This window comes from Protopterus annectens, chromosome 6.part0 (genome assembly GCF_019279795.1).
Source record: "Protopterus annectens isolate FY-2018-M chromosome 6.part0, PAN1.0, whole genome shotgun sequence".
NCBI classification, from domain to species: Eukaryota; Metazoa; Chordata; order Ceratodontiformes; family Protopteridae; genus Protopterus; species Protopterus annectens.
The window spans coordinates 1,055,426,682-1,055,450,240 of record NC_056737.1 but is presented as its reverse complement, the minus strand read 5'-3'; the positions used below and the strand labels follow the sequence as shown (position 1 = coordinate 1,055,450,240).

At 39.3% G+C, this 23,559-nt stretch overlaps 1 protein-coding gene across 4 annotated transcripts in view; it reads left to right on the top strand.

Annotated features, from left to right (window-relative positions):
* The first annotated feature begins 18,853 nt into the window (after nt 1–18,853).
* Nucleotides 18,854–23,559, top strand: part of DPF3 (double PHD fingers 3) — a 1,486,280-nt gene continuing 1,481,574 nt past the window's right edge. Inside the window, exon 1 of one of the 4 annotated variants that reach the window (XM_044074666.1) lies at nt 18,854–18,955. In XM_044074666.1, coding sequence (XP_043930601.1) covers nt 18,924–18,955 — 32 coding nt within the window. In that variant the 5' untranslated portion in view covers nt 18,854–18,923. The remainder of the gene's footprint in view (nt 18,956–23,559) is intronic. The other 3 variants (XM_044074663.1, XM_044074664.1, XM_044074665.1) reach the window with 3 other exon arrangements.

The following is a 23,559-nucleotide window of genomic DNA, read 5'->3' as shown; positions in this document are numbered from 1 at the left end:
TGTTGCGAGGGTGAATGGAGCAGGGCTAGCACCCTGGTTAAGATGAAGTCATAGAAACAATCAGAAAAGATAGTGAAAAGCTAGCTTGAGAGACAAGGATATAAACTTTCTAAAGGTGTAGTCACCAGAAATAAAAAGAAATAAAATATGATCAGAAGTAAACCTACAAAAGGACACTGGCCTCAAGCTACACAAGTAGATTTACTTGAAGGAAACTCAGTGCTGTATGGTTAAAATAAGCTACAACAGAGAGGGGCTTTGCAGGGGGAGAGAGAGGTATTACTAGCAGCTAAAAGCAGGGCAAAACATAAAAAAAACATTAATATGTAAGAGTCTGAAGACAGTAAAATAAGGCATGTGCACTAGGAAAGGCAATTTTGAGTGAGGCTAGAAATGAATTCAGGGAAGGGTAAAGTGCAGAACAGGAGAATATACACAGAAACAGTATGAGGATAGTGGGTAACCAAAGAGAAAGGATAGGAGCTGCTGGCGTCTGGTTTTCGTGGTGACTAGCAAAAAAAACACTGTAAATTCTTGTTGTGCTTATAAAGTCTAGCATTAATTAAAAGATTAGCTTATGTAGTAGTTATTTACTGGGACACATACTTCTGTGGTATTATTTTAAGCTTAAAATGGTGGCTTCCGGACAGATAGAGTTGCAGGGTATCTGTTAAGGTCCTCAAACTTGTGCTGCCTATACTGTGGCCAGGAGAAAACCACAGGGAAAAATCCACTAGGGTTCAGTGGTATTATTTTAAGCTTAAAATGGCTTCTAGACAGATAGAGTTGCAGGGTATCTCTTAAGGTCCTCAAACCTGTGCTGCCTGTACTGTGGCCAGGAGAAAACCGCAGGGAAAAATCCACTAGGGTTCAGTGGTATTATTATTAGACCAATACAAAACCAAATATTGTCTTTCTTTACAACAGCAACAATACAATTCATATGCTCTTAACAACTGTAAAATGCTTCTTAATGACAGCTTTGTTTTCCATTCACTTCAGTTTCTGTTCTGTTTTACTTCTGAGAAGTACTGGTACTATCCCTGGAACATGTATTTTTGGCATAACACCAGGATATATTGAATGCTTAGTTTTTCAAACCATAGCATTTAAAGAGGTGCATTTTCTTACTATTTGGATCATGTGTGTTATCAGAAGCTAAGAATGGTAAAATAGATTCACAGTGCAAAAGCAAACCAAGTCTGTTCCAACACACAGTCAAAAACAGAGATTCACTGAGACATCGCAGATACTGTGCATAGATATAACAATAACTGTACCAAGAAGTTTGTTAGGGAAATGTCATGCATCGATAAGACTGGGGGGTATTCATAAATACTTTGTGATTCTGTGAAATGATAATCATTGTGATCTGACATGTTTTCCTTTTCATCAGTTGAACAGAATGTGGCTAGTTCTGTAGGTCAAGTACATGTGTTTGTATATATTTCCATATATGTATATATATTTCCGTGTGTGTGTGTGTGTGTGTTTATGCATACAAGTATATATGTCCAAATACATGTACTACACTTTGTGCACTGTGATGGTATGTGAATTATGTAAATTATATATGAGAATTACTGAAGACATGTGGAAAGCAGAAACTGTAGGTCTAGGGCTATACGTCTGTAAAGGGCAATCCAAAGTGCAAATTGTAATGGGAAGCCATGATTTCAGCATGGCTAATAAGTGTTTTGGAGGCCACACTGCAGGTTTACACTGGAAATTATTAAAGACTGTAAGGAGTGGAGTTGATGTGTTAATTGTTAACGAGGGTCCTTTGTTCAAGACTCTGAGAGGTTTAAAATACAAGTTTTTCATCAAAAGAGAAGAGAAAAGCTTTTTATTTAAATTCTATTTAAATATTTTAAGTTGCTCTTATAGTGCCCTGTGTGGTGATACTTTTTTATACTTCTCTACTTTTTGTCCATTTATCTGTTTACATTTTTGTATGTTCTGGGACCTCAGTCTTGTTGCTTCATTTGTAGTTGTGTGAAGATTGTGTATTATTGCTAGATTTTAGCATTAGTTATACATTATACTGTACTTCTATTTCTTTAAGTAGAAAAACATGTAAAAGGTAGCTTTTGTGTATTTTGAACCCAGTCTGGACAATCTTGTAGATTGTTTCACAGTTGTGAAAGGACTGTGATCTGCTACCGGATTTGAGCCTCATTTAATAATTTATTACAGCTGTACTGGCACATTTCAGCATGGTCTGCTGCCTTAGTCTGTGGTGGGTATGCAGTAGTGGCTGTATTGTGAATTCTGCTCAAAAGTTTGCGCTTTGGTAGTTTTTATAGCTGTATATATACTTTCTTAAAGATCCAGTAATCTGGTTCCTTAATCTATGGCGGGATTGCAGTAGTGGCAGTATTGTGAATTCTACCCCATAATTTGTGTTTCAGTACTTTTGTATAGCTGTGTATACCTGTTTAAAACTGCATTACAGTGCCTTTCTGTTTCCTTTGCTACTGTTTTTTTTTTCTGTTCTTTGAGTCTGCCTTAGCCCCCACTGAGCCATTAAGCAAAAAGTTTCTGAAATTCTAACCACGGGACTTGAGCTCCAGTTTGCTTTTTCCCCCAAGCAGCCATCCTTTTCTTGAGTTTTTAAAAAGCTCTGTCTCTGGCTTCTGCTCCTTATAGTAATCTGACTAACAAAGTCCCTCTCTCCCCTCTTTCATTGTTAATTGTTTGTTGTGTAACCTATTTAAGTACTTTTGCACCCACTGTTTTCCATAGATCCATGATATTAACTGTCCACTCACTAAACCCGTATTGCACCTGAGTAAACCTCCCAATATACAAATCATCTCATGCTCATTTTCCTGGAGCTTTATTCTGCTTGGCATCATAGCCACACTCTGGGGGGGTCCTGAGCTAATCCTGATCCATCCATGGTAGGTAAGAGATTATATTGTTTTGCACTTCAGTTAACCGTTTAGAGTGCTACTGCTTTATTTTTGCTTTATCTGTTAATTTTGCCTTTATATCATTCTAAAGGTCCTTAATACTTAAAATTGCCTTGTCAAAGCGGTTTGAATTTTGTTGTAGCCTTACATTTATTATCAGTGCCCTGTACAGACACAAACACCAAGAAAGTAAATTTTATCTATTAAACTTCTCTTAGAAATAAAAGCTGCAACTTAGTGTGGCTAAAAGAAAGCCATTGTGCAGAGGCAAGCTTAGAGCAGTTAGTTTGCACAATAAACAGAACTACTGTCAAATGTTAGCACAATCTGACCTAGTATAGTGCCAAACCCCAGAGACCACCCAAGGTGTTCTCTGTATAACCAAGTTCACAACTTACAGTAGACCACCGAAATAGAGGTCAAGACCATATGAATTTACAATTTCTAAATGTCTCTGTAACCAACTTGGTAGATATAGGCATCTTGAGACAATGTAGCAATTGTTGCATGTTCACAGACAACCATTTAATCCTTAAAAAAGCAAACACTGTATGTGAGAGATGCACATGAACAATTTCACTGGAGGCACAAATTGCGCATACAAACAAGGTTGTCAAGAATACACACACTACATCCACCACACATAGTGACCACAACACATGCAGACCAACATATGCTGAAGCACTAAAAGGCAATCTTCCCAAAACACAAAGACCTCCTAAGCCTATAAACAGTCACGCATATCCTCAGCAATCTCTAAAGCACACTTCAAAATCAGTACCAGACACCATACATATTCCTACACCCAGTGGAGCTCCAACAGCAAAGTCCATAAGGCAAGTCAACACATTACCCAGGGCTCCTGTCACAGGGGACCCCATTGTATGACACACAGATGCACAACTTACCAGAGAGGACCCACCAAGTTACACATGCACTCAAGTCACTACACCAGGGATACTGGTATGATTCTGTCATACTGTGTGTGGATGTTAATGATCTGAGACATACTTCCCTGGACTCTATAAAGACAGACCTTGTCGATCTCTCTGAATATGTGTCCCATGCAGGTATGTGCCTTGCATTGAGCAGTACTCTACTTTTACCAAGGATGATGCCTTAATATGAAAAAAAGATGATAGACTTCAATAATTGGCTTAGTTTCTGGTGTCTTTCCAGGGGGATTCAATTTTTGTCAGCATAGGAGGACATGATTAACAGACCAGATTGCTTTGTAAAGGATGGTCTGCAAGTGTCTCCCCTAGGCTTCTGAATATTGGCTAAAACTTTTTCCACCCCCTTAAAGCCTTTTTTTGGTAATGCTAAATTGACAAATGTACCGACAAAGCAAATAAAACCCAAAGAAGCATAAAGATGTTACTGCTAAATGTTAGGAAACTAAAAAAAGAAACTTCACATCCTACAAGGTCTTGTCACTCTGGAGAATATAGACATCTGTGCCATTACTGAGACATGGTTTAAATCCTCAGAAGGTACTACAGCAGTACAAGGCTTCAGTGCCTTCCACACATTTTACCATCAGCTGTACAGACAAGGATAAAAGGTGGAGGGGTCTCAATCTATCTTAGCAACAAGCATAACTCCACGTTGATTAAACAGGATGGCGCCCTGCAATTTATCCATTTGCAGGTCACTACAGACAAAGTCCCATACCATATCCTAGCAAACTATAGGTCACCCTCTATGCCCTTAGAGTCCCATAGCTTGTACCTACACCTATTGGAGACACTCACCATTAAACCAAATACCCAATTTGTGGGAGACTTTAACTACCCTTCTTCAGACTGGGAAACATACTCTGCCTCATAATTGCAGGCACGGTAATTCCTGGACTTTATTAACACAAATACCCTTGACCAGATAGTGTGCTCACCCACCAGAGGTTCAATCATACTGGACCAGTACTCACCAATATGGAAAAGCACTGCAACCCCCCCCCTCGTGTCATATTCTCACTGGTGAGGTTGGACCACAAAGCTGTCTCTTTCAAATAAAAATCAACTCTGTAACCTCAGCCAATACTGTAACAGTTAGGAACTATTCCATCGCAAACTACACCCTATTAAGCAATAATTTATCAACATTCACTGCCCCTCCCAACCCAGAGTTCACCATAACCTCTGTGGACTTCTTCACAGAGGCCCTGTATAATCATGTCAATGGCTGTATAGAGGTTCTGTACCTATTAGAAGTAATCCCAAAACATCTCTATAAACAAACCACACTGGTGGACTCCTAACTTTAATAGGGCATATAACAAAAAATTAAAAAGGCATGGCTAAAATAAGGAAGAGCAACTCCCATAATGAAAGGAGCTCTCTAATTAAACTAAACACGACAACAAGGACAGTTATGAGTTCAGTATAGCCTCACAGGCTAAAGAGAACCACAAGACCTTCTACAGCGATGTCCAAAATCGCAAAGGCAGCACACATTTGTGTGCTGAACTGGTGGCCAGTGGTGCCACCTTCAATGAGCACAGTGACATAGCAAATTTGCTGGCTAATAAAATCAGCTCAAACTTCACCCCCCCCCCACACACACACACACCCTCCATGAAATACCTACTAGCATAACCCCTCAACTTTTAACAGGAAGCAGGTCCTGGCAGCACTCTCTAAGGCCAAAAACACAGCCTCAGTGGGCCCATCATCCCAGGATGCCTCCTAAATAGTTGGAAACATAACCTATCAGGACCAATTGAGTGACTTTCCAACTATAGCCTCAGAACAGCCTTTGTACCATGAGAATGAAGGACTGCAATGGTTATTCCACATCACAAGAATGGACCATCAACCGACCCTGGAATCAACAGACCTATTAGCTTGACTAGTCTAATATGCAAAGCCATGGAATTAATTATCATGGAGATAATCAAAAATGGCATAGGTGACCTTCAGACACTCAATCCAACCCAGTTTAGCTTTGTCAAGGGAAGATCTTTGAGAAGATCACTAAGGCAATGGATGAGGGGAAAGCGCATACAGCCTACCTGGACCTAGCTAACGCAGTCAGTACAATACCCTACTCGGGTAGAGTTAACAAACTCACTGAACTGGGCATAAACCCCTACATAACTCACTACATTGCCAGTTGGCTCACATACAGGACCCTGGAAGTTAGGATTGGTGATACCACCTTCACTAAAAGACTGGCCACCAACAGGGTGCCTCAGGGCTCCATGATGGGACTGCTTCTATTTGGCATCTACTTCTCGGAGGTAAAGGTTAATGTCATGGATTTTTGGTTGACCAAGTTTGCAGATGACTGCAAAATGGGGGCTTTCACACATTCTGCCCATGACAAAAACATCTTACAAAAGGGTCTAACACATACAAATGACTGGTGCCAAAGTCACAGACTAAATGTCAAAGCCAAGAAACGCATTAAAGTGCCTTTTGGGAAAACTGCTACTCAGGCTAATTACTGCATTGATAAGACACCCCTAAGAGCTGACCCAGTAGTCAGGGATCTGGAAACATATGTAGACAGTAATCTGGCCTTTGACCAACATGTGGCCAAGGTAGTAAGAAAATCATTCTATGTCACCCAACTTATAGAGCATGACGTCTATGCTAAGGAGGTCATAGTGCCATTTTATTCGGCTCTTATCAGACCCATCATTGAGTATAATGCCCTCTTCGGCCTGTACCTGACCAAACGTATGCAATGCATATGGAACGGTCACGGTGGTTCCTTACCACGAAAACCCATGGTATAAACACGTTGTCCTATACGGATCACCTTAAAGCACTATCTCTATACTACTGAGAGGTGATCTATGCCTGACATACAAGGCATCCTCAGATCCAGTTCTGATGGACCTTTTGCACAGCCATAAAATAAACAGCATCTGAACCACTAGATCTGAGGATTTACATTTTGCTTGCGACCCAGATAAGATGTGATGTTGAGACAGATGCATCTCAGAGGATCCCCATGTTCTGGAACAGACTTCACATCCATGTGAAGCAGAGTCCATCCCTAACCTTATTTACACATGACTTTGACCAATGGATGGGAAATTGAAAATTTACCCTGGGTATGGCCCCCATGTCTCTGATATACAGAGGCAGACAGTAATTTCTAAACTAACATACCCCCACATAACCTCTAGAAACTTCCTAACTAACATACCTCTCCTAATAAATGCCCATGATGCATAGGGACACAACTGGGTTGAATTGCACAGCTAGGTTTATAAAGGCACTGGTGGTCATTAGCCTGGTATTACCCTGGTGGTCATTAGCCTGGCATATAACTATGAACCTATGAAACTAAGCAGGAGGTCAGACCAAAATGGAGAACAGTAAATTTAGATATGGCGTTTAGCAAAAGCCCATAGAAGTATTTTCACTAAACAGCAATTAGTAAATGCAGGCAATAGCAAATGGGATGGCCCACCCAAGTATAATAAAGTGAATGCATACCAAGCAAAATACAGATTACTTAGTTCTGTAACAATTTTAAACAAGCCAAACTAACTTAATACTATGGCAAATTAACAGATTGGATTAATGTGAGTGGCATGAAAGTACATTAATTTATTCTTTCATTCATTCTTTTTTTTTCTGACACTTGCTTTATCATATACAGAGTTACAGAGAATGTGAAGTCTATCCTAGTAAGGAAAAGACATAATCAACAGGTAGGAGTAAGCAGTCCTGGAACGGATGCTAAACTGCAGAATGCACATACCCACCCACTGCATGCACACCTATAGCAGTTTGTTTTGTGACTCACCAATTTGTATATTTATATGTGTTTTTTTTTTGGGGGGGGGGTTACAAACTGGAGACCTTAGAGAAAACAAACTGTAAGGAGGGAGGACATGCAGACTATGCAAAAAAGGTTCCCAGCAGGTAACTGAACAAGAGAATCAAGTGCTACAAGGCAGCAGAGCTAATCAATGCAATACATTAAGGGCCAGATTAATTAACTCCCACAATAAGTGTGCACGATCTGTATTCAAGAACTTCCTTACCACATTTTTTGCTCTTATCTAGATACTCAGAAAGATTACATTAAGTATACATGTAGTCTATACTTTGTGGTAACCTTTGTGCACCCCCTCTTGATATTTAAGGCTACAAGAAAATCAGAAGTAAAACTAAAATTAGGAGGAAGAAGGTGAGTTACGCCTGTGTTCCCTGTTCACTCAGAACGGTGTACACTAGTGTAAGCATTAATGAATCCAAGGGTAAGTTTAAATGAAAACAGCACCACAGTCCATAATCACAGTATGCAGGAAAAAGCATTGCAGTTAAAAGTCATATTTGGAAAGCTACTGACTTGTTTTTCACAAATGCACATCAAGGTTGTTGGTCACAGGTTCCTGTTAAAAATAAATATGGGAAATACCAACAGACTGTGTAAAAAATCAATTTGAGACTGCAGCATAACAGATGTTGTCAAAATTGTTGAAAATGAAAGTTAGGAGTACTCAAAGAAAGAGCAGGGCATGCCACAGATGGAATGACACAGTGGTATGTAACAGTTGTAAAGAAAGTCCCTAACAGTTTCATTGTTATCCAAAATCTGATCTTCTGGGAGAGGGGTGCACAAAAGCAGAATAATGTAGCAACATCAAGAGCCAAAAGTCTATAGCATCTATTCCAAATTCAAGGACAACACAGGAAAGCCCTTTGGCAATGTAATGCCTTGGAGAGAAGGTGTTGCCATGAAAAAAAGAGCCACCATGTTGTAGCTACTTGCATTCCTGTACCACTCAACAGCATTTGTAAAAATAAGGTGTGACATTCCCCTGTGAAGCAAAAGCCACATTCATTTACCTGTACTAGGTACACGTTTCTGTAATACTTACTCCTTAGAGCCATCAGAATACTTACATAGGAGCACAAGCTTTAGCATACCAGCATCCAAAAGCTACTCTGAGCCAGATTCTGTAACAATCAATGCAAGCCTACCAGCTTAGATACAGGGACCAGGGTGAGACAGCTATAAAGTCTCACATACATAAAAATAGCTATAGCTTATTCTCTTGCAATGAGATTAGCTGGCAAGACCACAGAGGCACGTGCCTCGTGGCTTTGGAAGCCTGGTTCACAATCAAGAGTAGTGGAGTTCACCCGTGCATTTTTAACAACATGAATATTAAATTAAACAACGTTTAGTAATTAGTGAATTGATATCATGTCCCTGCTGATGTTTATGTGCTGTTCTGCAAAGGGTGAAGCATACAATTTGGATTGGCAAGTTTACAAAACAGTGAACAAGACATTTATTTGATAAAATGTATTTACGTTAAGGTGGGAGAATGTAGCATTAAAAAAGCAGTGGCAATTATTCCAAAACAAACTGAAAATTATATAAATTTAATTTAATATAAGTATTGTTAACATAGCTCAGCCACGGTGGTGCAGCGGTTAGCATTGCTGCCTTACAGTAAGAGGTTCTCCGGTTTGATTCTCGGCTGGGGTGCCTTCTGTGCAGAGTCTGCATGTCCTCCCTGTGGTTGTGTAGGTTTCCTCCGGGTGCTCCGGTTTCCTCCCACATCCCAAAGACATGCAGTAGGTGGATTGGACACTCTAAATTGGCCCTAGGTGTGAGTGTATGCGTTTGTGTACCTTCTGTGGAAGGTTGGGTGCCGGGCTGGCAACTCGACACCGTAAATCTCCACTGCCAATCATGAGCAGACAGATGATCCACTGTGGCGACCCCTAACTGGGAAAAGCCAAAAGAAGAAGAAGAAGATTGTTAACATAGCTCATGAAGAGCACACTTCTCTTTCATCCTCTGTATCCACACAAACAATATGAGATGTACATGAAGAGAAGTCAATATGTTGCCCACAAATGTAACAATCAACAAAAGAAGCCAGTTATTGCAAGAATGTTGCTGGAAGACATGAGTAAATGTAAAACTAGTACCAGGATTGAGAAACAATTAACATAACGCATTACATGCAAAAGCATAGTGAGTGGCAACGCACAGGGTGGGGCTGATTCAGAGACATGACTAGCATGATCATACTATCCAGGAAAATAGAAAAGTTGGCATCACATACAACTGACCACATAAATGACATGCAAATGAGCAACATTATAGAAATGAGAGTGACAGTGAATGCAACTGAGGATAAACAACATAGTGGTGCAATTCAGAAAGGTTTAAAAATATTGAGAAGAGATCCTTCAGGCAGTGAGCTTGTGCACTGTTATTTCTTGGTGAACAGAGGGAGGCACCATGTTAAGATACTGGGAGTAGCATCAGTGTTAGCTGGGCAGCATTTGTTAGGGCTGCTGTCTTAGGCAGGGTGTGTGATGGTTCACTTTGTTGCCTTTTGCATCTCTGCAATGTCGACAGTTTCAAGCTGCTTCCTCTGTTTCAGTGCCATTTACATTCCTGTACCTGGGAACATACACCCATAGTCAGTACCCAGGAACAAATATTACTATGATCAGCTGTACCAATCCATGACCCATGCAGCAGCAGTGGCTGCAAAAAGTGACTTGCCTACTATATTATATACCAAGTCCCCAGAGCAGTCCAGTTAGAACAGCTTGAGAACACAGTATGGTGTAACACATGCCCTGTGATCTATCTATATGTAACTGTGTCCTCCAGGCAACAATAGTGGGTGTCCCCCACAGAACACATCCTCAACCTGAACCATTTAGCAGGTGTACCTCCATCATCCCATCCCCTTCTCTTTGTATGTCATCTCACCTCCTGTTGCAAAGGGTGTGTCTTCCATCACATCCCTCTCTGTCAGACAGGGTGGTTGTTAGCATTCACCGATTACTAAATCATGGTAGATGTGACCATACATGCAAATCACCACAGCTCTCAACCTCTATCTCCACAATTATGGTAAAAGCAAGGAATAATTAGGAAAAAGTCCCCAAATTAGAGGCATGTTTTTAGATGCAAGCATTATTAACTTGGGACTTCTCAAAATAATACCCAGTTGTGGGATGGATGGAACATTATTTGAAGACAAAATTAAGAATGGAAGCAAAAACCAACAGAGCCAGCATACAGTGACCTGAAAATACTTTATTGGTATAAAACCATAACAAACAACAAAAGAAACAGACCGGTTTCGGCCAGATCAAATCATAGCTTTCATCAGTGTGAAAAACAAAACATCAATTGTTGCAGCTTAAATAAGCCCATCTACAATCCCATTGGTTGTGTCAAAAATATTCATTCAGACCAGGTGGAAATAATCCACCCAGTTTTACAATCCATTTTTTTCTCTTTGGTATTTAAAATAGAGTGCCACCCTGTCTTGTTGGATCGGTTACCTTGTATAATGTCAATAATCATAAAAGTAAACTTGGCAGATTTGTGAACCAAATGATGTTTGTAGAGTGCGTTATTAGCCCTTTTGTTTTTAATATTGCTAATGTGCTCAGAAATTCTAATTCTAAATGGTCTAGAGGTTTGACCAACGTAGAATGAACCACACTGACATGTGGACAGATAGACCACCCAGTCACTGCTACAGTTGGCAAAAAAATTAAGATCATAAACCAATGAACAATTTCTGCTGGAAAACTATTTGGATTTGTTCACCTTATCACAGCTGGTACAGTGACCACATGGGAAACAGCCTATCAATGGGTCACCTGTCAATGTTGTCTGCAAAAATTGTGAATGTCCATCCATGGTACCATGTTTATAGTGGTTAAAAAAACAACCAAGGTTTTTCCCTTTCCGAAATGAAAACAAACATCTATCAGGTATTATGTTTGCTACTTTATGGTCACATTGCAAAATGTTCCAGTGCCTATGTACACTCTGTATTAATTGATCAGAATTTCTGGCATAAGTTGTAGTGAACCTAAGAGGTACAGAATTTGTTTTGGCATGTTCCTTGTAGTCCAATAAATTTTGCCTATCTAAGGAATTGACCAGATTACTGGCACTTGTAACATAACCCATGCCATAACCCCTAGATCTAAATCTGTCGGTAAGATCCTTCCGTTGTGTTTGAAATGAAGAATCATGAGAACAAATACGTTTTGTCCGAATAAATTGTGATTTGGGGATATTGCGTACAACATGTGGTGGATGGAAACTCGAGGCATGAAGAATGGTATTATACTCAGGATGTTTCCTAAATACTTCTGTACCTAATGTATGGTTGGGTAATCTAGTGATGGAAATATCTAAAAAAGTTATAATGTTCCTATCATAATGAACAGTAAATTGTAGACCCCAGATGTTATTGTTGAGATAAGATATAAATTCATGTAGGCCATGTAAATCACCTTTCCATACCATCCAACAATCGTCCAAGTAACATCTCCAAATGTCAATATATTCCAGAAAATAATTGTTTTGGCAATCATAAATGATTTGTTGTTCCACAAAGGCCGTAAATAAGTCTGCATAAATGGGTGCAAACGAAGCTCTCATAGCGGTGCCCTTCACTTGCTAATAGCAATTATTCTGATAAAAGAAGACGTTACTTGTGAGGACAAATTTGGCTAATTCAACCAGAAAACAATTGAAGGTATGTTGGTATAAACCCGCCTTATCCAACCAATAGGACAGAGCTTCCAAACCAGCTTGATGTGGAATGTTGGTATATAAAGAACTAACATCAAGGGTACACATCAACCAATCTTGCTCCAACTGACTATCTGAGATTATTTGTAGAAAGTTGGTAGTATCATATAGTCTGGACCGTATCAAACCAAGTAAAGGCTTGAGGTGTTTGCTGAGAAATAATGACAAAGGTTACGTAATATACCCTTTACCTGAAACAATAGGTCTGCCTGGGGGATTGATGGGGTCCTTATGAACTTTGGGTAGAAAATAAATGTATTGCGTTGCTGGATCATGAACCATAAGTTGTTGTACAGTATCATTAGTAATGATAGATTCATCCCTAGTCCAAAGTAAAAACTCCTCAATTTGTTTTTGGAACCTGAAAGTTGGATTGATAGCCATAGGAGAATAATATCTCTGCTCCGACAATTGCCTAATGGCTTCTTTGTCATAGCTACACCAGTTTAAGATAACAACAGCCCCACCTTTATCAGCAGAAATAATAACAATATTTTTGTTATTCTGTAGTTCAAGAATAGCTTCCCTTTCAACCAAGGAAATGTTGTTGGATTTGAACCGTACATCAGATCTAGAAAAATGAAGATCTTTGAGAATCATATTTTGAAACTGATGTACCAATGGATGCATAGGTGGATTAAATGAAGACTTATGATATATAAATCTATCACTACTATAGTTATCAGTATCACCAAAAAACAATTTAAGATTTAGATTTCTATAAAATGATACCACATCCTGAGCCAATATGTCCTCAGAAATCATGAAGCCAGGTACAAAAGAAAGTCCTTTATTCAAAACCAACAATTGAATGGGTGATAAAACAACATCCGACAGATTTAGAACATTGTTGTTAACATTAGCATTTATTTCTGCATGACCATTTTCAACAGACCTTGTATATTGGTTATGCTTCCTGTGTTTTCTACCCCCCGATGGTATCTGGGCCTAAAGGGATAGGACCCGGTATCCTTTTGGGGGACGGTGATCCTGATACTGACTGTAGTTCATTATCAGTGCATGATGAAATATCCTCAGTTGAAGAGCCAGATGCTAGGCTCGATTTTTTGAGGATGGAACGAGGTCTTTTTCTTTTGGGAGTTCTAGTGGAATTGGGTGTAAATCTGACCTGTTTGGTGTAACTTGCAAAGGGGTTGGCATTCTTGTAGTCACCCTGATCCCTCTGAAATTTTTTGAGTTTCTTGGTGCGTAGTTGATTCTCTAAAATATTGAGGTCTGTCGCTACCTTATTGAGTTGTTTGTTGAAAAAGGTTTCACCCTCAAAGGGTTTCACATCACCAACCAGCTTGTCGACTGTGTCTATTTCCAAATCAATGATTCTATCATAAAACTTGGATAAAGCATCCACAAAAGACATAGTTGCTTGTTGTTGTATTGAAGACCACTGTTCAGTAAGTTCCTGGTCAGCAGCCCCCACATGGGGTTGAATACGTATTCTCAAACCTCTGGGGGTGATCCCCTTAGCCATATAGGCCTTAAACAGCTTGGAATGCCAAATATTTCATCTGTGATCTAAGATGTGTATGTAATTGTTCAAATGCTAGTGCCCAAATCGATTCTGAATCAGATTGATCCATGGTAGTGGAATTTTCTTGTGAAAGGGGACTTCTCAAAATAATACCCAGTTGTGGGATGGATGGAACATTATTTGAAGACAAAATTAAGAATGGCCCTAAAAACAGGAGTATTTGAAAGATGCAAAAATGTTAATATTTTCCCAGCAAAGTACACATCTTGCCAGATGTAAGTAGGAAGAGTGTCCCTTTATATGTATAAAAACATAAATACATGAGATTAAAAATTAGATAACTTTGTGTGTAGTTCACTGTTATAGCACACTAAGCACATTTATTAACTAGTTTGTTGAAGTTGTTGATAAAGTAAGCTAAGCTATGGCTCTTTTACAGGAGGCTCCAGATGTAACATGAATGCTACATTCAAAGTAAACTCTAAATCAAGGATAGCTATAACTGTATCGGCAAGAGATAGCTCACTACATAGACCACCACGGCTGCTGTTGTCTTTCGGCTTCTTCCCCGGTAAGGGGTCGCCACAGCGGAACTCCGGTCCGCTAATGATTGGCAGTAGATTTTTACGACCATGGTCAGTTTCCGTAAAACACAATCAATGAAATGTGAACAGTAAACCAGTAATACCCAGCAAATAGATGAGAACTACTAGCAAAGAACAGTCACTATGGAAATGGATAAAATCAAGGTTTAGTATAAAAAATGGGAGTAGGGGTGATACTGGTTTCTGTATTTTACGTTTATAATGCCGAATGTAAAACTAAGTAATTTACGAAAAATAACACAGCGCACCAGCGTTAAATGACAAAGTGCGCATTTGGAGCAGGCCAGGCATCTCAAAAAATAATGCATAATAATCGGGTGCACCGTGCATCGGCAAGCATATCAACATTTCGATGGTATGGACCTTCACTATTGCAAAAGTTACTAATAGTACAAGAACACACACCTACTGTGAATGCTGGTCTGTCACGCACATGCTAAACTAGCTGCAGAATCTGCAGTTACCACCATTATTTTAATTGCAGGTAAGCAAGCCGTAATGATTTTGGAAAATACGACAGAAAACTTGCACGTCAGGTGCGTATACCGACAGCTCGGTTAACTTTATTTGCATCTCTGTGCAATAAAAAATAACGTTGTCACATGGCTAAGCTCTTGAGCTAAGAATTACAAACAAGGACAATAATACCCTCCAAATGCCCAAATCGAGGACACTGAAATACCGACATGAGACAATTCAAGTCAAACCTCAAAAGAACAAACAAATACATCAATGTGGGGTTTCCAAAGAAAGAGAACTCTGCAGATGCAACTTCAGACGTCATTTAATAAGACAAAACTTCAGTGTTGCCATAAAATTTCAAATTCTATGATGGCAGAGCAAAACTTGAAGCCAAAACTACATAGAAATCAGATGTATGACTAATGTTTTTATTCAGGAACCGTTAGTAATTAAAACTCTCGTGCTGATATATATATATATATATATATATATATATATATATATATATATATACACACACACACCATCGTGTCCTCACGCGATCGTGCAGACCCCCTATATTAAAATAAACACCAAAGAACAGAAAATGAATCGTACACCCGGAAGGTGATGGGGTGGGTGGATGACGAGGAAGTATATCACTCAACTGGTATAATTTAGGATTTTGCCCTTAGATTTGCACCCATCCACCTATATTTACTGATGTGTTCTGAGTAACAGTATGGTTCTTTACGCAGGAGTGGGGGAGAAAATTAGCTCAGAACTGAGAGGAGAGAGATACTGTAATTGCTAAATAACTAATTAACGCCCATGCAAATATTCTTTGTCGATTACATTATGGGGGGGGGGAGTGTTTCTATACATATTATTGAATAAAACAAGAACGCCCCCCCCCCCCCTTGGCATTCTGTTGTGGTTTCTGAAAGCTAGTCCAGAGCCATAAGTTCTACTTGGTTGTAATTTTGTTTGCGGGCAGATTACAACTCTTGGTATCTATCTGCTTACATTTTTTATCGGGAAATGCAACTGGACAACAAATACATTTATTTTAGCGGCCGCTCGGGGAGAAAATCTCCAATGCAAAAGACATTAATAACATGAAATAAGAGATGATTATCACTTTGGCACATTCCTTAAACCCAAACAATTGAAATAGTATAGAAGAAAAAAAGCAGATTGCTAAGTATATTCGTAAAGGTATCCAAGATCAATTATCAAGTATACGAATAAAATAGATCATTTTAAAATACTGCATGATACATAGCATTCCAGTAAGATTGGTGTACAAGTATTTCTTTATATGATGAACAGATAATACAGTTTAAGTAACAGGTAATGTATCTTCCAGAAATAGCACGTTTTTGGAGAGAGATTCAAAACGCAGTAGTGGGAGAGAAAATGAGTTCAGAACTGACAGGAGAGGTATGAAGAACTGATCGCTATGTATATAAAATGCAATAGGACTGAGGTAAGACAGCAGGTAAGTCTGGCAACACAAAGGATGACAATACAAGTATGCAGGAAGAGGAGTGATAGAGAGACTAAAGTTGTTAAGGGGGGACAGGTTATAGCTGTGGTGGTGTTCTGGGAGTGACCACAGAAATGAAAGAATAGCCGAGTCAGCAGTTATTGGTTTCCTAACCAAAGTACGCCGCTGATTCAAATGGACTATTTTTCAGACAGCCGAGGGTTACAATAAAACATGTAATGAAACTAACACGATACATTGGCACGTAGCAAAAATATACTTCACTGACAGCAGTACAGAGTATTCTAAAGGAAACAAATGAGAAAAATTGAATAAAGTGCAACATTATAACGTATTTACACTATTAAAATCTTTGCATGGGGTATGACTCAAGGAAGTGAAATTTGGGAAAGGTAGCTGGAGGATTGTCTGAAATACGTGCAAGAACAAGTGACTAAAGATAAAAACATTATAGAGGAGAAAGTAAGCCAGAGAAGGGTTACCACCTGTCCCACTTTGCGAGGTACATTACCCTCTTTGGGCAGGTATGTCCTGACAAAAAATATTAAAAATGCAAATGTCCTGAGATTGTAGGACATAATTACGTCACATAGTTTATGTAATAGTTGCATAAAATAGTTATTTCTGTATCTAAAATACCTAAATGTTACAAGAAACAGAATAAGCAACTAAATTGCTACAAGAATAAGTTTTTATTTAGGCAAAAAAGTTAAGTTCTATTCTTTGTACTGACCGTGGGTATGTGTCGGTCTGTAAAATCTGATGTGTGTCCCGAAAATGCCCCACTTTGGCCATTTGAAAAGGTGGCAACCCTAAAATAGGAAGGGCACGTTGAAGCATATCTTTCTAATGTCCAGATTTTTGTCTCATGTGTTTTGGCCTATTCCTTATTAAATTTGCGGTTTTCTGCAAATAATTGAGGACTGACGTCACTAACTAATGACAGACGTTTGAGTTTCAGACTTCATATCCTTCAACAAATGTATGTTAATGCAAAATTCTAGCAACGTTGTAATCTTCCAAGAGCAATATTTAAATTCTGCCCCTGATCATTTGTCCCCCATCCCCATTATTTTTAGTTCAGAATTCTCGTGCTACGATGATAAGGGCTACGCAGAAGTAGGGTGATAACAAAGAAGATCAGATGAGGTGACTGGGTGATTACGGTGGAGTTTACAAACACTGCCACTGATTTCGGCACAAAATATCTACGCACCCTTTCTAAGAGCGATGCCTTGTTTGTGAAAAGGTGGTGGATTACAGTTAAGAAATAATGGTAGTCTCTACAGTTACATACGTTATTTTACTTCAACAAATGCGTCAGTTCAGGTGCTTTTAGTCTGTAAAGATTATAAAGCAGCAACCTCAGTATTTTAAATATGTCCTTGATTAGTTTTGCCTTTGTCCCTGATTTTGGATGCTATGGACAGCTTTATTTGGCTGGAGGGGGATGAATTTTCCCATGTCGCTCTGTTTCTTTTATTGAAGCTATGAACATTTCTTACTGTATAAGTAAAGTCTGAAAAGCGGACCTACATCTAGGTCGAAAAGTCGGACCTGAATCTGCTGCGCTAAACTTGCAAAATGCAATTAATCTTAACAGTCCTGATATACAACTGTAACGAAACGCTTGCAGCCGTGTTTATTCAGCTCAGACACCAAGCACTGCCACTCCTTTGTTAACTTGCAAAGTTTTCTTCTGAATGGAGCTAGCGGTTTACACTGAATGGCTCAAGCATTTATGCAGCCTACCATCAGCAGCATGCATCTCTGTGAGCTCGGTGAGACAGCAGCTACAACTATGGAAAGTCACTCGGTGCGAGGGTGCCGTGCGCGATTTGACAGCTAACAGCCCGTGCGGTTCACCCAAAGTTCACGTGGCACTTGGGCAGATTTGTACTCTTCCAATTATGAGTTGCTGAGGACTTTAAGTGGGACAGAGCAACTGTGTAGGAGACAGTTCCTTTCACAAAAAAACACAACTTGTAGATTAAATACGCAGGCGGGGATAAATACTTCTGAAGTAAAAGCACTTGGTGATCATCGGCGTGCGTTATGAATTTAAAAATAAATACGTACATACAGTAGAAGCTAATAAATTCAAGTGACCCGAATAATAAAAATTGCTAAACCCTCATATTACCACTGGCATATACACCTATCTATTTTACACTAACATTTGTCTGGCAATCCGTGAAGGGAGTGACCGTTCGAGTCCTTTGACAGCTACCTAATAACCACCAGACTTTGCCCCGCCCTTCAAAAGAAATTTAACAACCTATTGGTTATTGGGCCGGCTGACGTGGCGCTGATTGGCCAGCCTTTTCTCCTTCTCCGCCTCTCCTTCCCCGGTAGCGACCCTTCCGAACTCACTGACAGTATTCTTGTTACATTGTAGCAAAATGGCGACTGTCATTCAGAACCCGCTCAAAACGTAAGTAAGATAGCACATTTTATGTTATACTGTAACAAAAGGGGGTCTGCAGGCCTGAGAGAATGCAGTTGTTAAGTGTGCACCTCGGTCGTCTGGGGTAAAAGCAGCTTTTTGGAGAAGCAACGACATCCTCAGCAGGGCGAGGGCAGAACAGATCTCTTGTGAAACGAACCGCAGCTCTATCTCTTATGCTTTTAATCGAATTTGGAGTGTGCATGGTTTTGTCGCTTGATTTTTTTTCTTTTCAGCCAGGCAGTTGCAGGAGCGTAGGGAGGTCCAATTACTGCTTTTCATCCCACCCGCCGCCTGCGCACTTCATGCATTTCCGCAACATGAAGTGTTACTGTTATGAGCAGCGAAGGGGGCAGAGAAGTTTTTAATTGTTGTTTTCATGCATGGTGTGCATCAAAGTACTGAAAATGATAAGGGGGGCTTTATTGTAATGTATAATACATTTTGCAATGTTACACAGATGTGGAATTCAAGTTCACGCAGGTTCTGGGGACGTTGACACTGACTCCCGAGCGCTTAAGTAAAAAGTACCTGCAGCTTCGAGTTCTAGGCACCATCCTCTACATACTTGCATGTGCACACGCTTTAACTGACTGTGTTGTGGGGGAGGGGTGCTTTTTCTAATTTATATGGTGATTTTAATTTTTAGCACTTTGCATCCTGTCTGGCACGCTGCTGTTTTGTCTCTGCAGCAGACACTGCCTTTGCTACCCCCAAGCACTTTGTAGCCTTGGCATTGATCCCTACTGCTGACAGCACCTCCCCCTCTGCTGGCTTGGTTGCAGCAGCTGGACTTGGCTTTTGTATATGCAGTCAACATAAAAGGTCTTTCAGTATATCATTATAGTGAATCTAATGACACATGTATGTTTCAACTGTCAGGAGTTTTCTTCTGTGTGCGGTATTTCTATTAATAAAACAATGTATCTGTAGACTGTATTTGCACAGCACAGGCTTTCCTTGAAGTTGTTGAATTTGTGATGTGAAGGGGAAGGAGGGCTTTTAAGAACTGTTGGGTAAAAAGTATTGCCTTCTGTTTCTTAGTTTTCTGTATCTGTGAGTGAATATATATGCATAACTGTGTGTGTGTGTGTGTGTGTGTGTGTGTGTATATGTGTGTGTGTGTGTGTGTGTGTGTATATATATATATATATATATATATATGTGTGTGTATATATTTGTACATACACGCACATGATGCTTAGGATCTGTATACATACAGTGTGGAATTCGATCTGTTTGCTTATGCCAGGAGTTTGTTTGAATAATGGCCGCACTTAAAAAAAAAAAATCCAGGATTACATGAAAGTCTGCTCTGCATACCGATCCCCACCCCCACCATGCCTCAAAAGCGTTATTGACATAAAGTGGAGAAACTGTGTAATTCACCAGCCAGAAGGCCCTTGCTGTAGGTGAAGGCTTCTTCCTTCTAACCAAATTGAAAGAAACTGCCTTTGCAGTGGGACCTATGCCTGATAAAAAGTCTGTTGTGGACAAAAGACGCTGAGAGTATGTAGAGATTAAGAAATTTGAGATAGGTTTCAAAATTCCATTTCAAATACATATGTTACAATAAAACAAACATTCTAAAGCAGTGTATTGCAGCAGGTAACTTTAAAAGCTACTATTTCACTATGCACATATGTTATTTATCAGTACACCTTTGATGGACAGCATAGCATTCCATTTCAAATACATATGTTACAATAAAACAAACATTCTAAAGCCGTGTATTGCAGCAGGTTACTTTAAAAGCTACTATTTCACTATGCACATATGTTATTTATCAGTACACCTTTGATGGACAGCATAGCTTCCCATTTGAATTGGTTGTGAGGGGCATTTAAACTTTGCTGTCTGGGTTTGAAATCCATCTGGTCTTTTTCTACTGAATGTATGTTGAGGTAGTTTAGGCATCTCCATTACTTTCTATTCTTTTTTCTTCACTTTCTGAAAGGTCAGCAGCATGCAGTTGACTATAGGTTTTTTTGAGTGCTGGTGGAATTTGTTCAGGGAAAAAGATATGTGCGAATATCATGTTGTACTTGTCAAAACAGCTGCATGAAAGTGAGATGTTTTGTGTTATTAAGGCTTCTTAAATAATTTTCCTTGATTAGAGGTTAGAACAGTGAGGTGTGACCAAGGTTACTGAATTTAGCATACTTAACTGCATTTGCCTACCCTGTGATGGACCACCTTAAGTACACCTTTCAGTAAAATGGAAGGTGAATTTTTAGGAAAGTTCATCAGCATTTATTAAAATGTACATATCACTGCTTTATACGTACTAGGGTTGGAGGGTGACGCAAGCCTCTTGCCATGGCCTGGGTCTTAAACCGAGGTTCTGGGACTTAATGGAATTTGCAAGTTCTTGCTTTTGTTTTGTTTGCTTTTATCAGCTTACTTTAATAATTTATTCTCTATTTTTTTCAACAAAAGTAAAGGCTTGCAGCTTGTTTATCTGTGACATGCATTTGGAGGGAAAAGTCCTCCTAATTCATAACTGGTGAAAGGCATGAACAGGAGGATTAGTGAATGGGGTAAAGGCCAGCTTGCAGCTTAAGGAAGAGATTTTTGGAGAGGCAGATTAAAGCTGTCTTTCTTAATGTAAGGCAGTTGTGAATTTACTGAAACGTCAATGTTGTGAGTTCAGTGCTATACGTGTTAATGCTATTAAGAAGGGCTTTCCTGTAATGTCTCATGAGTGTACCATTTTTCTTTAGTGCAGAGAAATCTTCTGGCATACTGGCTGACAGCATTGCTAATTTCTTTACTAAGTTGTTTTTTGTGAATAGTATGTTTGGTTGTTTTATTGTTAGGCTGATGTGGGAATAGAGTACTTGAGAATTTGTCTATTTTTGATGCATACCAAAACACTGAATAGAATTTGCCTATTTTTGATACATACCAAAACACTGAATAGAACATGTAATCCCCCAAGTATAGAGTTTTGTACCATGTAGTCATCATTGCATTTCAGTGTGAGCAGAAGTGACGCATGTGGTACATCAGCTTTCATACAGAGGTGTCTGCACTGTCAGTCTCATTTTCTTTTGCATCTATTATACTGTTGTGGGACTAGCGTGGACGTTCTTTGCAGTCCTCATTCAGTAACAGGAAGGGGTAATGCAATAAATTGTGCAACATTATTTGCAGTTGTACTGTATTGAAGATGTTTGCTTCATAGTCAAGAACGCTTTTTGAAAATGGAGAATTAAATTGACCATTTCTTCCAAACGTACTTGGCAGGTTTTTACTTTCTTTGTGTTCAGCAGGGTGGGAGTGGTCTATGTTTAGAGCTGCTAGAACAAAATATATGCATGTATAAGCATATCTGTAAATAAATACTTGGTAATTTGAGAACATTTGAATTCCAGCTCTGCTCTGACTGTTGCTCACCGATTCATCTCTTTACATAGCAACACAAACATGTTGTACTTGGTTTGAAACTGCTATCACATGTTCAAAAAAGGGCTGTAGTGAAATTTTAGAACCGCCAAGGCCGGTGTCTCAGAAGGTGTTGGAGGACTTAATTTTGTTGACTGGATGGGTGAGCTCATCCTTAGCTGGACCCTTATTGGGTAGCAGTACAAGCGGAGTACAAAGAGCAAAAAGGAAAAGCAGTACTTAACAACAGTACTAGGTTAATGGCACTAGTGTACAAACTTTCTAAATTAATCCAGGAAACCTGAGTACCTTCTTTTGACCATCTTTTTCAAGAGTCTACTGAAAAGGGACTTTCTGTCCAGTCAGTCCTGGGGAGAAAAGCTCAAACATGCATACAAATGGTTATCATGACAGTTAAAACTTAAAAGGTTTAAAAGTGAAAGTATTTCCAAAACATATTTATGTACAAATTTAAAAAGTTGAAATTGTTCCTATGGTAAATTATATACTGGTAACTGTTCATAACAGTTCTGTAGTTGCATATGTTCCTAGTAATACGCAAGCACACTGTCATCATGGAACCTAAGGGGAGAGTAGTAATTCTGTATTTTGTGGTAGTATTTTGTGGTATTTCAGTGCGTTAGAGGGTGTGTATAAGTTATAGCAGAGTTATTAATGAACAGAGAGGGGTGGTTTATGTAGTGGAAATGATATATGGCAGGAAAATGATGGAAGGGAATACTGAGAAATTGATTAAGGAATAGAAAAGGATGATGTCTATGGAGTGAAAAGAATTTCTGGTGTGCAAGGGTTATTCAGAGGTGATTTGGTAGTACTAACCATTGCTTAGCGCAAGGGCAGATTCATTTTTGTGGTTGGGTAAGTTTTTAGTTTCTGCGGGAAGATTTTGATTTTGATTCTGATCTCCTCTCTCTACAGGAATGCAATCCCCTAATGTTTAGCTGTAGAGAGACTCGGTGTAGTGAATGTTAGAGTTTGCTGTGCTAAGTAGACTGTTTCATTGACGAAAGCTGTATTGTGACAGTGCAGTTTGCTTTGAGGTATGTTAAGTGAGAGTAGTGAAGGAGAGCTGTAGGATCTCTTTGGAGAATTAAAAAGCAAGCATTCTGTGGGGCAGTGCCCCTGTTTTTGATATCCGCTACAAGGATATTTTAATGCGTGGCATTTTGCAGGTTGAGACAGGA